The sequence below is a fragment of the Tamandua tetradactyla genome, chromosome 7 (genome assembly GCF_023851605.1).
Source record: "Tamandua tetradactyla isolate mTamTet1 chromosome 7, mTamTet1.pri, whole genome shotgun sequence".
NCBI classification, from domain to species: Eukaryota; Metazoa; Chordata; class Mammalia; order Pilosa; family Myrmecophagidae; genus Tamandua; species Tamandua tetradactyla.
This window is the reverse complement of record NC_135333.1, coordinates 120,886,296-120,900,590: the sequence shown is the minus strand read 5'-3', so window position 1 is coordinate 120,900,590 and position 14,295 is coordinate 120,886,296. Positions and strand designations below refer to the sequence as shown.

Sequence of the window (14,295 nt, the reverse complement as noted above, 5' to 3'; positions counted from 1 at the left end):
CTCCAGAAAAAGCAATAAAAAAGAGAAAAGAAAAAAAGCCTCATGCATACATAACCCTTACCCCTCCCTCTCATTGACCCTCTCACTGGTATTTCCATCTACCCGATTTATTTTAACCTTTGTTCCCCCATTCTTTATTTATTTTTCACCCATATTTTTTACTCATCTGTCCATGTCCATCAGACACAACGTTTTCACCATCACACATTCACATAGTAAAAGCTATGTCATTATACAATTAACTTCAAAAAACAAGGCTCCTGAAACACAGCTCTACAGTTCATATACTACTCTCTTGCCACTCCAATACACCATAAGCTAAAAAGGGGATAGCTATAGAATACGTAAGAATAACCTCCTGGATAATGTCTCAACTCTGTTTGAAATCTCCCAATTAGTGACTTTAATTTTCTGATTTCTCTCTTCCCCCTTTTGATTAATACATAGCAACAGCAAAGCTTTTCTAAGTTGTTTTGCACAGTGCAGGTGTTTAGAAGCAGGAGTAAAACCATAGAAGAGATCAGATACTCCATGATGACTGGCAGCTGCCAGACTGCTGTCTGTGTCCATTATGAGGCATTTGCTATGTCTCAGAGCCAACCAAGACATCTTTGGAGGGTCTGAGGCTTTGCTGTTGTACAGATTGTGGCTGGGATATTCCACTTTTCTGGAGGTGACTTCATCTAAGATTATCACAGCACCCCATGTACAATGAAAATCACTCGTTTTTCCCAATAGGAAAAGCAGAAAATCATGTTGTTCAGCCACAGGTAATAGATATTATGTTCAGGTTCTACTTGTAGTGATGTTCAGTCTCTGAATATAAAATCTCACATGTGCCCATTCTGTTTCTAATTCCACTAATATCCTCCACATTTCTTACCCTCACCATGGTGGACAATATAAGCTAAAGTGATAACTTGACTAAAACCATTGTTGTCCAAAGTCAAGCACTGTGCATTCAGTATAAGGAAAGACAGGAAAACTGGAAAAAAAATTGTCAACATTTGAAACTATGTAAGTGTTGTAAATAGGAGGAAACATTTTAAATATCAGCCTAGAAAAAATATATCTATGTACAGATACATATGTATCTATACATACACGTGCATAATGTTTTTCAAAATACTGCTTGTAAGTTAACTGAGAGGACTATTTTAGTGGAGTGAGAACATGGTTAGCAAATTTTGCTATTTAATTTTGTATGTACTTGAAGCATTTACTTAATATTTGCGAGTCTTGTACACCTCTGGGAAAAATATTTGAAATGTCCCAACAAAGAATAGTATAGTTATATAATCTTTAAACAGGAGATTTATTTCTTATTATAAATTACTTCTTAGTGCTTGACAGGAAAAGCTATGCATTGCATTTACCATTGGCTATAACTTACTGCTCAAAAATCTTCTAATTTATTTTAGTTTAGTATAAGTGTCAGGGTATGTAGAGCGTGGAACTATGAGTGTAAATAAATTCACAAGTGCTAGAAGTGCAAGCAACACTTGCAAATAAATCCATTTTTGAGTGCAGAGGAATAACTTGAAATTATTGACAATATACTGATTTTTTTCAAAGCAAATCATTATTAATAAAGCTAGTGATAAATAACTTTTGGGTAACTATTCAGTGTCAGTATATGCCTTAGATGATTTTTAATGATTCTTTTTACCTCACTGACTTACCATATTCTAGAAGGACTACCAAAATAATAATAATAATATAATTAAAATTATAATAATAATAAGCTCTTCTGTTATTTGATCATACTAAACATTTTAAAAGATGATGTGTATTTCATTAAGAAAAAATGGAAATTACATATGTTTATTAAAAAAGAAGTTATTTTGTAATAACTTTGTAACGCAAAGTTATTACCCAAGACCTTTCTGTCAATGGACCTGCATAGTTCAAATAAGAGCAGTAGTAAAAACAAACAACTAGAAAGGGTCCTGCAAGTGTTATTGAGTGTCCTTTAAAGATTGCTATGCCACATTTAAAATCTTTAAGACAATTTAAATGTTTACTGCTATAAACAAATCAAGTAGTATCACACTACCTAACAAAAATAACATCAAAATATTTACAATAGTGGACATTTTGGTCAATATAAGTATTTATTATACTTATATGATTATATATTTTCTTCTTATCATAGCACTAAAATCTGTAAATGGAGAAAGAAATAGTGAAAATGAATACAGTATATTCAGTTTAAGTAATGAGTAATGAGAAATACTTTACTGGATATTTTGAAAAATATTTACAATGAAACACATCATATATGAATGTTTTTAGAAGTTGCACCTATATTTCTTCCATATAATATTAATGTAAAGATGTTAAATCTGTATACATGAAGCCTACTCTAAGGAAGGGAGGAGTTTTAGACATCTGAAATTTTAAACCAGTAGAACAAGGGAAAGTGGAACCATGATGAATAAAAGAGATATAGCAAGGTTTGCATTTTTCCTCTGTTAATTGTCTTTATTATATAGAAATAGCTCTGGATTTTGGGAATTAAACTGACACCCCAATAAAGTGGAGTGAAAGAGAGATGGGTAAGTATTGTGATATAAATCCTCAGCCTATATTCACAACAAGCTTTTATTTTACATACCCTCTTCACCCTTTTTACTATTCCACATACAAGAATCCTTCTAAAGAGTCAACTTGCAGCTGTTGTTGACTGATTCCCCACCCAGACTCCTTGCGGTTTACATTTTCAAGGTGGTGCCTGTGATTTCCAGCTGCCCAATATCCGCATCCCTGACCTGCAGGCATTTCCAGAAGTCTGCTCCAGCTGGCAGCAAAGCAGCAGTTTCAGAGCCAGCACCTCCCAGGCAGGGCCCTCCAGCAGTGATTGCTGGCCATGGTGTGTATATTCCAACTACCTGCACCTAGATGGCGAGTTTCTGGATTGTGTTTTATGCTCTTTCTCTCAGGATCATCTAGTGGCCCTCTGTGGCGCCTGACCTCTCCCCTCCCCATAAATTTCCCACGTTGAGTCCCTCAGATAAATTATTAGCTCTTGTCTTAAGGCTTGATTCTAGGGAAACATCACTAGGATGAAATCAATGATTACCTCTCACAGTTACAAAATAACAGTATACATTTAGTTCTTTTTGTCAATCTAATTATCAAAAATGTCAACAGAAAATACTGGTTAAAAATAGGTTTTTCATTTAGTTACTTGTGGCAGTCTTGGTCTTTATTATTTGATGAGGCAAAACTAATGTAGTTAAATATCTAGGATATATGGACAGTGCATGAAGGAAATTATATTGTAATCAATACAGGATTCATAATAGGAGTAACAAGTGTGAATGTCACTATGGGTGAAGCTTCTCTGAAAACAGAACAAAAACAAATGGATAAAGCAATGAAGAATATAGTTTTGGGAAAGACTCATGGTCCCTTAAGAGCTTTTACAAGTTATATATTTAGGGTTGTATCACACCGTGCATCACTCATCAATAATTACCAACAGCAGTTTTTTTTTATGATGTATGGGAATAAAAGGACAGCAATTAAGAGACTGCAGTCCATTTAAGGAAATATATTTAATGGTCTATATCAGACAAAAAATTAATTATTTTCTTCCTATTCACATTTAACTTTTTTTCAAGAGTAATATTTCATGCTCCTTACAATAGTGCAAAGCATACTGACCTTCATCCTATTGTCACTGGGGGAGGAAAAATTGAATAGCAGCTGGTACATGTGAGAGAGTTAATATTGTTGAAAAATGAATATTTAAGCAACCTCATGATATTACTACATAATTTCTGTTGCATAACTATGAAAAAGCAACTAGATCCTTCAGTTCCCAGCATCGGTGATAAGAACACTGTTAATCTTTCTAAAAGCCTTCTGTAATGAAGCTTCTTACTTCCTATCAAAGATAATAACTATTTTCTGTTATTTCAAACCCAGCCCAGTTGCCCTGAACTTTATGACAGAGGATCGATCAATGTGCATATTAAACAGATATCTAGGCTTTGATGAAAGGTTTCTTACCAAATGTTTAACCCATACATCTCAGTTACATTTTAGCGAACTCAGATACAAAACTAGATTGCACTCCTAATTTTTTCATTTCCCAAAGAATCCATAATATCATCTCTGTGATTTCCCTGCCAATTTTCTTTGATCCAAAAAATGCATATAATCTCTTAGTGCAGTGATTTGGAGAAGTAGGTCTTCGACCATGAGGTACCCTGTATTTCTGGAGATTAAATCTCTTTCTTCTCTGACCAAATTGGATTGATGATTCATTTTTGCTACACTGGGCAATGACCCCAAAGACCTATAGGGTCCCCTTAAATCACATTGAAAAATGTAGAGCAAATCCAACTGCATTTGTACTCTAGGTTATAAATGATTTAATGGTAATATATATTGGCAGCAGTATCATAGATTTGGTGTAATTTCTCTGTAGAGTAGTGAAAGTTTCAGCCCCAGTGATCTTGTCATCAAGATTTACACCATTTGTCTAAGAGGGCTCCTTTGAAAGGCTTCCTTCACTTCCTTGTTCCTCAAGGTATAGATCAGAGGGTTCAGAGCAGGCGTGACCACTGTGTACATGAGTGCAGTTGCCTTGTCTGTTTCTGGACTGTGGGCAGTCTTAGGTTGGAGATAAGTGGACAAGGCAGTGCCATAGAAGAGAGAAACAACCAGAATATGAGAAGAACAAGTAGAAAAAGCTTTGCATTTGCCAGCTGTGGAGGGGATTCTCAAAATGGCCACAAGGATACGCATATAAGAGTACAGAATGAGCAAACAGGGACTCATAATGAAGAGCACAGAAGCAGCAAACATCACAATCTCATTTTGTGAGGTATCCACACAAGCCAGCTTCACCACAGGCATGATGTCACAGAAGAAGTGCTGAATCTCTCCTGTTCCACAGAAGGGCAGAGTGAAGATCCAGGCAGTGTGGGCTGACTCCACTACCACCCCGGTGGTCCAGAATGCTGCCGTCAATTTCAAACACACACGAGGGCCCATAAGGAGAGTGTAATGCAGTGGGTAACAAATCGCTACAAAGCGGTCATAAGCCATGGCTGCCAGCAGGCAGCATTCTGTCAGTCCCAGGATGGTAAATGCGTACATCTGGGCTGCACAGCCTCCCATGCTAATGGTCTTGTTCTCCGCCAGCAGGTGCACCAGCACCTGAGGCACCACACTGGTGGTGTAGCACATCTCCAGAAAGGAGAGGTTCATCAGGAAGAAATACATGGGAGTGCGCAGGGCAGGGGTGGCACAGATCAGGTAGATGATGATGAGGTTTCCTCCCACAGTAAACAGGTAGATGGCTAAGAACACAACGAAGAGCACAGGTTGCAACTCTGCTAGAGCAGAAAAAGCTACAAATGTGAATTTTGTATAGACGGACTGGTTTCCAATCATCGTGGGCTCAGAGTTAGACATCTGTGGAGACAAAGAGGAGGATGACTTTAAAGGAATTGTCACCTATCACAGTCTCTGTCTTCACCAAAAGGAGCTGTAGTAGGACAAGTGGTCATAGTTGAGAATTAAAACACCTGTTTTTTGCTATGTAGTGACTTTGAGTTTTGGCTGTCAAGATCTCATGAAGGAAATTTAGAGGAAACAACTATTTAGGGTTGATCTTTCTGTTTTATTCTAATAATATATATTCATAGCATCATACAGTTAATGTACATAGGCATTTTACTTGTAAAGAAGTCGCATGATGCCCAAGATAAAAAGAAAAATTTAAATGGTGCTATATTTTGACTTTCAAAATTCAACAACTTTCCAGTCATTCTTAAAAGTTTAATAGCAGGTACATTTCAAAACATTTATCTGATTTTTATTTGCATATTTCTAATCATTTCACTTTGAATAGAATGAGCCAATGGATAGGTGGCTAAAATCTGAAGAAACAGAAATAACAGAATCTCATTTCGTAATGTATATGCAATTATTCAGAAAATTATGAAGAGCGGAACATACCTAGAATCATTAATTATATCTAATTTTCTTATGCGATCGTCTAGCATTTCCAGGATTCCAAATGTTAACATAGGGTGGACTAGACATTATTTATATTCTTAGAAATACCGTAGGGATTGCATTCTCTGAGTGACTTAATTATATATATCCCAAGAGGAATATGTACAGAAACAAAAATAAATATTCAATATGTAATTTGGCTTTTATTTCTTGAATACATTTTTCCAGGGATGATCTATTTCTCTCGGTTACTTCACTTAAGATATTGATTTGTAAATCTAATCTAGTAGGTACTCATCTTGCATTTGAAACAGTTATTGACCTTCACCTTATGTTTGCTATAGAAATCTGTATACTTCTCAATTAGGTGAATGTGTTTGCCTTCAATTTCATGTCCTGTAGACAGGGCACGGCACATAGTAGGCTCTAAAATCCCACAGGTAATATGCACTTAATTTGTTTTTCATAGTTCAATTGTTAGCAGCAAAAATTAATAGGCTTTACTGGGGAAATTCTAAATTTCTAATTGAATTAATAAAAGTAAGTTTTCAAACTATAAAAAATAGCATGTCTGGCACTATTTTCAAGAAATGAAAAACTTATTCATTCTCTGTGACCTCCATGCATTCAAGTAAAACGCTGTTTTATTTACTAATGCCTGGACAATATGGGAAAATCACTGGGATAGGGATTAAGGGTTATAAAAGCAGAAGTTGAAAGAACAGTTAGGAAGTTATTGCATTATTGGAGAGAGTCTCTTTTACTCTTCCAAAATTCCCATAAGAATTCTAAATCTGTAAGCTTTAAATGCTGTATCTTCCATCTCATAAAATATCAAGCACACAAACCCTGCTGTCTTTCCTGTAGCTGCATGCTCCTTAGAGAGGCTTACTTCAGGGACAGCGTTTCCCCAGCCACCATGGGAACACCACCTGAGTGACTGCATCGCATTGAGAAGTTGTGAAGGAGACAACGTTCTGCTCACAGTCACGGTGAATTGGTTCAGGTACCCTGAGCCAATTCCTCAAAAGATGAGACTATGTATGATCGTGATACCTTCCAAAACACCCACCAAACTTTTGCGAACTCCTCCATCCTGATTTTAAAAGACAATTTTAAGAGTGAGTACCAAATAATAATATTTCTGATTTCAAAAGATGAAGACATTAAGTTGGATAAAAATGTTTATCTTAAGTCGCTTCTGAAGAAAAGAAATTTCCAATTGTTATATGGGTGGTTATGGGTTATGTTGTTGAAATGAAGCTGAAATAGGCAGTATGGTATGATAAATTTCATTGGAGTACATATAGTTTCAAGGCCACGAATTATCAACCAAACCGATGGACAGGCCTTTACGTACATATGGATCATTTACTAAAGAATTGGATTAAATGTTTTGTTGTTGTTGTTGTTTTGTAAAGGAAAATAGGGAAAAATATTAACTCTCTTCAAAATATTTACAGGAATCTTTCCCTTCATGACCTTTTACAAAAGAACAATGCACTTTCTATAATTTTGAATATGCCCAGCATCTCCTCCTCCTCACTCTCTTCTCCATTTAGTGGAAATGGTAAATTTTAAAAACATAGCTTTCCTAAACTGAGTGCAATGTATGGCAAACATCTCCTCCTTCCAAAAAATTAAATTTCATTTAATGTTTTTCATATGTATCATAAGGGTTTTTACAAAAATAGTTGGAAGAACATAAAGAGCATAAACTGGGCGATCTCTGAATATAAATAAATAAGTTCTATGCACATTGTATTTTAGGAACTTATAGATCCATATATTAATTGAAAGGGTAACTACCAATGTTCCCACAATGAGGCGTCCTTCCTTTTTGGTAAATTCTGGTACTATGAGTATAATATAGGGATGGATGATTCAATTATTCTGATAAATCTATAATTGAACACTATGTGTGTAACAGATTTTGAAACAATTAAAGAAAGCACTTGCAAGTTTGTTTCAAATACACAAATCTTTGAGAATAAAACTAAGAATTTTTTCCTTTTTTTCAAGCACTTGTTAACCTTGCTCTTTGACTTCCCCTTTTTAATCCCTTAACTATAACTGTCAGATTCTATAATATCTCTTAGTTATTTAAATTCAGAGAATATGAATTTTAAATCTTTCAATATCATTTAATTCAACTCAGCATTTGTCTGCTGCTATATTTTATGTCCTTCAGTGAATTGATAAGCCATGTTTGAGGGAGAAGGATGGGGTGGATGTCTTCTCTGTGTGAGGCCAAGGAAATGATGGGATATAGTTTGCAATGCAGTTATGCCCCTGAAATAATTGCATATGATTTCACCAAACCCACTAGGTTTCCCAGTGATGATATATACATAATATCTTGCAGCAGTGTTCAGTTTCACCCTAGCTCCCTCAAATGTTGAGGACATCTGCAGAAGAGGGACCAACTGTGTACTCCTTTGGTCCCTCTAGTAGTCTAGACTCCAACATCTACTTGTTATTGTTTTTTTCTCTCTTTTGTTACTGTTCTCCATACTCCTCAGATAAAAACGTTGGAAAAACTAGGTTCTGTTCTATTGTCTACACACGTCATAGAAACCTGGGAATGTTTGGAGAGTTTTGGACATATTTTCAAGTATGATGCATTTCATTCCTTTCAAGCTGTGTTCTTAAGGATTCCTATAGTGAACATCACACTCATGATAATCATTGGAAGAGAAAAGACTCCAGCCCTCATGTTCACATACAGTTCCAATTCTAGGGGATATCAAAGCTCTGACATTCAACTCTTTGCCATCCTAAGCTTCGCTCAGAGGAGAGTACATAATTTGAACACAGGTTTGGCACCTCAGTAAGCATCCAGCTATAGAACTAGACCATGTATTGGTTTTCTGTGGCTGCCTTAGCAAATTGGCTCAACCTGGGTGGCTTAAGTCATTTAACAAAAACAGAAATTTATTCTCTCACAGTTTTGGAGGCTAAGAAGCTCATAATCAAGTCATTAGCGGGCCACACTCTCTCCAAAGTCTCTAGGGGAGATTTTCTTGCCTTTTTAGGCTTCAGGTGGCTAGTGGCATTCCTTGGCTGTGGCAGAATAACTCCATTTCTGCCTCCATGTGTTTATATGGCCTTTCCTCTATGTATGTACTTTTGTCCTTTCTTCTAAAAAGGAGACCTGTCACTGGATTTAGGACCCATCCTAAATCCAGGTGTAACTAATGACATTTGCAAATTCCCTGTTTCCAAATACAGAATGTCCCATGTTTTCAGGTGGCCATGAGTTGGGGGGCACCTTATTTGTCATTCAGAAGAGACACCTGTTACCACCTCTGGGAGAAGAGCATAACAATGCCTGTCATTGGGGATAGCCATCTTTGGGTCTCTACCTACCCCATGGTTTGTAGCCGTGGGCTCATCAGCCAAAACATCATTCACACACCTGGATTGAGCCACATGTATTCACATAGAGAAGATACAAATCAAAGTCAGCCTTCCTAGCCACCAGTGGTCCCTGTGGGCCATTAGATCTGAATATATGACCCATGAAGGGAGATATCTATACACAACCCTCCTGTGCCACAGTGGAAGGGTTATGCTTCCTCCCTGCCAGGAAGAGTTATAGCAGCATGGGTTGGCCAGGTGCTATAAAACTGGCATAATTTAGGTCCAGTATCTGCAGTGGGATATATTTTACTTCAAGGAATTTCCAAGAAGGATCAGCCCACATTTATCACCCTGACCTAACACCAGGTTAACCCATTTAGTCTGGAGGAGAGGGTTTATTTGTTCATCACAAGGAAATGCAGCCAGCTACACTCAGACCCACCCCCCACCACACTCTCCAACCTCTTAAGTTCAGTTTTACATTTCCATCGTCATTCTGATTTCTACAAATGATTTTCATTGATGCACCCTTAATATAATTTGGCATACTGGGCAGCATTGCATTCCTCTCTCTCCTGAGACATAGAGGGAAAATCTCCTCATGAACATGGCAATTCTGTAAGCACAACAGCCCTAATTGCCTCATATGCTCCATAGTCTTCTGATACACAGCTGATAAAGACATGTAAGGTAGCTGGGGTCATTTTCTACCTTCTTACTAAGCACAAATATTACTGGCTCACTTTTAGTTTTCTTTAGAATTTAAAGTGCCCGATTCCTTTACTCTGTAGCTGTCATATATTTACAAGAATTATTCCTGTGAATATAGTATCAACTTTATTACATGAGTTTAAAATACTTTGACATCTTGAAAAAAAATTCCAACATCAGTTTTTGTCATTTTGGAGGATTTAAAAAGTATTGACTACTGGAGATTCTGATATTTAAAATCAGTTTTGGCTGTGCAAGTAGTTGAGTCTTAACCTGGGGGAGCTTGGTGCTGGCAATTACTACTGAAATAGATATGTATTAGGAAAGCCTCTTATTGGTGACAATGGCCTTTTTTTGCCTTTAAATTTTTATTTTTCTGCTGTTAGAGATGTATTATATTTACATTCTTAAGCCTGAATAATTCCATTTTTATTGTACAAACCCAAGAGGAACATTTACTTTGTTTTCACTGATTAGTGATACAATTACTCTTTTCAGATACTACATGAACCATGAACCATAATATTATAGTCCTTGTTAATACATTTTGGCAAAAGTATTTATATGAAAACACAATACATAAATGAAATGACTTTCTCAAATGAGTGCAATGTTGCCATGAAGCAATCATTTTTGTTTTAATACAAGCAAAATTCATTAAATTTTCTCAATTAGCAAAGCCACTTTTCCGAATGAACTAGTGAAGGAAAAACATTACCTGTTTCATCCCAAAGGAAGTGTTTAATTTTTTTTAACTTTTCTTATTGTGTAGTATAACATATATACAAAGCAAAGAAATAAAAAAGCAATAATTTTCAAAGCACTCTTCAAGAAGTAGTTACAGGACAGATTCCAGAGTTTGCCATGGGCTACCATACGATCCTCTCATATTTTTCCTTCTAGCTACTCCAGGATATAGGAGGCTAGGGCCTAAATATTTTTTTATCATCATAATCAACTTTTTTCCTTCTTTTTTTATGAAAAATAACACATATTCAAAAAAGCTATAAATTTCAAAGCACAGCACCACAATTAGTTGTAGAACATATTTCAGAGTTTGACATGGGTTGCAGTTTTCACAATTTCGTTTTTTACTTCTAGCTGCTCTAAAATACTGGAGACTCAAAGAGATATCAATTTAATGACTCAGCATTCATATTCATTTGTTAAATCTTATCTTCTCTATTACACTATCACCTTTGATCTTTCCATCCTTCTCTTTAGGGGTGTTTGGGCTATGACGATTCTAAATTTTTCATATTGAAAGGGTCTGTCACTAATAGAGGGTAGGGAGATGGAACAATCTGATGTTCTGGAGAGGCTAAGCTAGGTTTCAAGACTTATCGGGACCAGGGACTCATCTGGAGGTTGTAGGTTTCTGGAAAGTTGCTCTAGTGCATGGAACCCTTATGAAATCTTAAATATTATGTGAGGTGTTTTTTAGGATTGGCTGGAATGGTCCTGATTGGGGGTTGGCAGGTTATGATAGGTAGCAAGGTCTAACTTAACCTTGCATTAAGCACAACCTCCAGAGTAGCCTCTAGACTCTATTTGAACTCTCTCTTCCACTGATACTTTATTAATTTTCCCTCCCTTTTAGTCAAGATGGAATTGTTGGTCCCATGGCGCCAGGTCTGGATTCATCCCTGTGAGTCATCTCCCAAGTCACCGGGGAGACTTTCACCTCTGGATGTCATGTCCCATGTAGAGGGGAGGACAATGATTTCACTTGCAGAGTTGGGCTTAGAGAGACTGAGACCACATCAGAGCAACAAAAGAGGTCCTCCAGAAGTAACTCTTGGGATACCTATAGGTAGTTTAAGCTTCACCACTACCTGTATAGGTCTCATACGAGTAAGCCTCATGATCAAGGGAATGGCCTATTTGATTTGGGTGTCCCTAAAGTTTGACACAGTATCAGGTGATTCCCTGATGGTAAGGTTTAATAGTTCCATATTTTTCTCCCATCCTTCAGGGGACTTTGCCAATGCTTTTTGATTATCTGCTTAATATAGGATGTATCCAGGCATTACAATAATCTATTCAGGATTAAAGGACCTCTTTCTTATTCTGTGCTTCCTGTGTTTCAATTGTTCAAATGAGCTATACAGATCGGTTGAATTAGATTATACACCACAGAAAATTTCAGTTCCAGACCAAATAAACCTTTCTTCTCTTAGTCTCAAAGAGTATGTGTGGATCTAAAATATAGACACTGTCTTCCTTACCCCTATGTTCTGAATTACTTTAACCCCAACCTGTTCGACTTTGTTCTTATCTCTAAATATCAGGTTATATTTATAAAACGGCCTCTCAAAATTCATAAATAATAATCACCACTCCAGACTTAAAGTGTCTGTTCTAAAAGCTTACAATCTAGGCCCCTGTTTTCTTAAAAACATTTTCTAAGGGTGACCATACCATTCTTTGTCTTTTGTTTCTGGCTTATTTTGCTTCACCAAGTGTCCCACATATTTATGACATCGTTTCAGGCCTTACAACTTTGTTCTTTTTTGTAGTAGCACATTTGTTCAAAAGTATACACCATCATTCGCCAATCCACTTCTCAGTCAGTGTGTCCTTCAGCCACCTGCATTCATCAGGCACCATGTATAGGGCTCAGAGTTCACAGTCCATCAACATTCTCAATTTTAGATAATTTCATTGTTCCCAAGAGAAAGAAAACCAATAAACATACCTTTGCGAAGTAGGAAATCTAAACCTCCTCTTAACTCTTGCCCCTCCCCCCATTATTTGCCTCTGTTGTTGCTGTGGTAGTGCTGATGGTGTCCATGACTTTTTATTGTTTATATTCTATTACTACACACACCTTTTCCTTCCCATACCTCTTATGCCAAACACAGTATGGCATTTCTCTGTGTTTGCCTTTTGGAATCAATATGAAATCTTCTGAACAAACAGCTGGTATTGGTTTGTCTCTCATGATATGTATGGAAACTATTTTTTTATACCATCAGTTTGGGGAGGAACTGTTTGGAGCCTAAGCAATAAAATAAGTTTGGGGCCCAAGCAATAAAATAGGTTTGACTAAAAGAAGAGGGTTTTTTTGTGTCTTGTTTTTTTTCCTTGCAAATGCAGCACCATTCTTGTATCCTGGGAGAGTGGAGGATAAGAGAATCCAGAAACATTATTCTGGCCCCAATATGGATCTCTTAATAGAGTTTGATTAATACTTAATAACAACAAAACTTCTCTAAGTGGTTTTGCACAGTAGTGGGTGTTTAAAAGTAGGAGTAAAACCATAGAGGAGATCAGATACTCCGTGATTACCAGCAGCTGCCAGACTGGCATCTGTGTCCATTGAGAGGCATTTGCTGTGTCTCAGAGCCAACCAAGACATCTTTGGAGGGTCTGAGGCTTTGTCCCCAGATTGTGGCTGGGAAGCCTGAGACATTCGCTTTGCTGAAGGTTTCTTTATCTAAAATTGTCACAGTATTCCATGTACAATGAAAATCACTCACTTTTTCGCAATAGGAAAAGCAGAAAATCACGTTGTTTAGCCGCAGGTAATGAATATTTTCTTCAGATTATACTTGTAGTGATGTTCAGTCTCTGAATATAAAATCTCAGATGTGCCCATTCCATTTCTAAATCTACTAATATGCACTCCAGTTTCTGACCCTCAGCATACTAAAACACACAAGCTAAAGAGGTAATTTGACTAAAATCATTATTGTCTAAAGAGAAGCACTGTACATTCAGTTCAGGCAAGACAGGAAAACTGGAAAAAATACCATCAACATTTAAAAGTATGTAAGAGTTGTAAACAAAAGGAAACATTTTAAACATCAGCCTAAAAATATATATATATATACATGTATATATCTACATACATGCATTTATTTAAATACATATACATATATGTGCATAGTGTTTTTCAAAATAGTTCGTGTAAGTTAACTGAGAGGACCAAGACTGTGGAGAACATGGTTAGCAAATTTTGCAATTTAATTTTCTGTGTTCTTGAAATATTTACTTAATATTTGCCAGTCTTACACATCTCTGAGAAAAATATTTGAAATTTCCCAAAAGAATAGTTTACTTATATAATCTTCAAAACAGATTTATTTCTTAGTACTTGGCAGGAAAAGCTATGCATTGTAAATACCATTGGATGTAACTTACTACTCAAAAATATTCTAATTTATTTTACTTTGGTATAAGAGTCAGGACATGTAGAACAGAAAACTATGTAAGTAGATTCACAAGTGCTAGAAGTGCAAG

The 14,295-nt window shown here is 36.4% G+C and overlaps 2 protein-coding genes across 3 annotated transcripts in view; one reads left to right on the top strand and one right to left on the bottom strand.

The window, feature by feature from the left end:
* Window positions 1–4,415: 4,415 nt before the first annotated feature.
* On the bottom strand, window positions 4,416–12,796 carry LOC143690080 (olfactory receptor 10C1-like). Its single transcript, XM_077168072.1, has 2 exons — window positions 12,749–12,796; window positions 4,416–5,430 (listed from the first exon to the last, which is right to left on the bottom strand). The coding sequence occupies exon 2, from the start codon at window positions 5,428–5,430 to the stop codon at window positions 4,480–4,482; it is 951 nt and encodes a 316-aa protein (XP_077024187.1). The 5' UTR covers window positions 12,749–12,796; the 3' UTR covers window positions 4,416–4,479.
* LOC143690081 (uncharacterized) overlaps window positions 4,900–14,295 on the top strand; it is a 38,184-nt gene continuing 28,788 nt past the window's right edge. For both annotated transcript variants that reach the window (XM_077168074.1, XM_077168075.1), the window contains exons 1-2: window positions 4,900–5,806; window positions 6,844–7,097. In XM_077168074.1, the coding sequence (XP_077024189.1) occupies window positions 7,016–7,097 (82 nt within the window). In that variant the 5' untranslated portion in view covers window positions 4,900–5,806; window positions 6,844–7,015. The remainder of the gene's footprint in view (window positions 5,807–6,843; window positions 7,098–14,295) is intronic.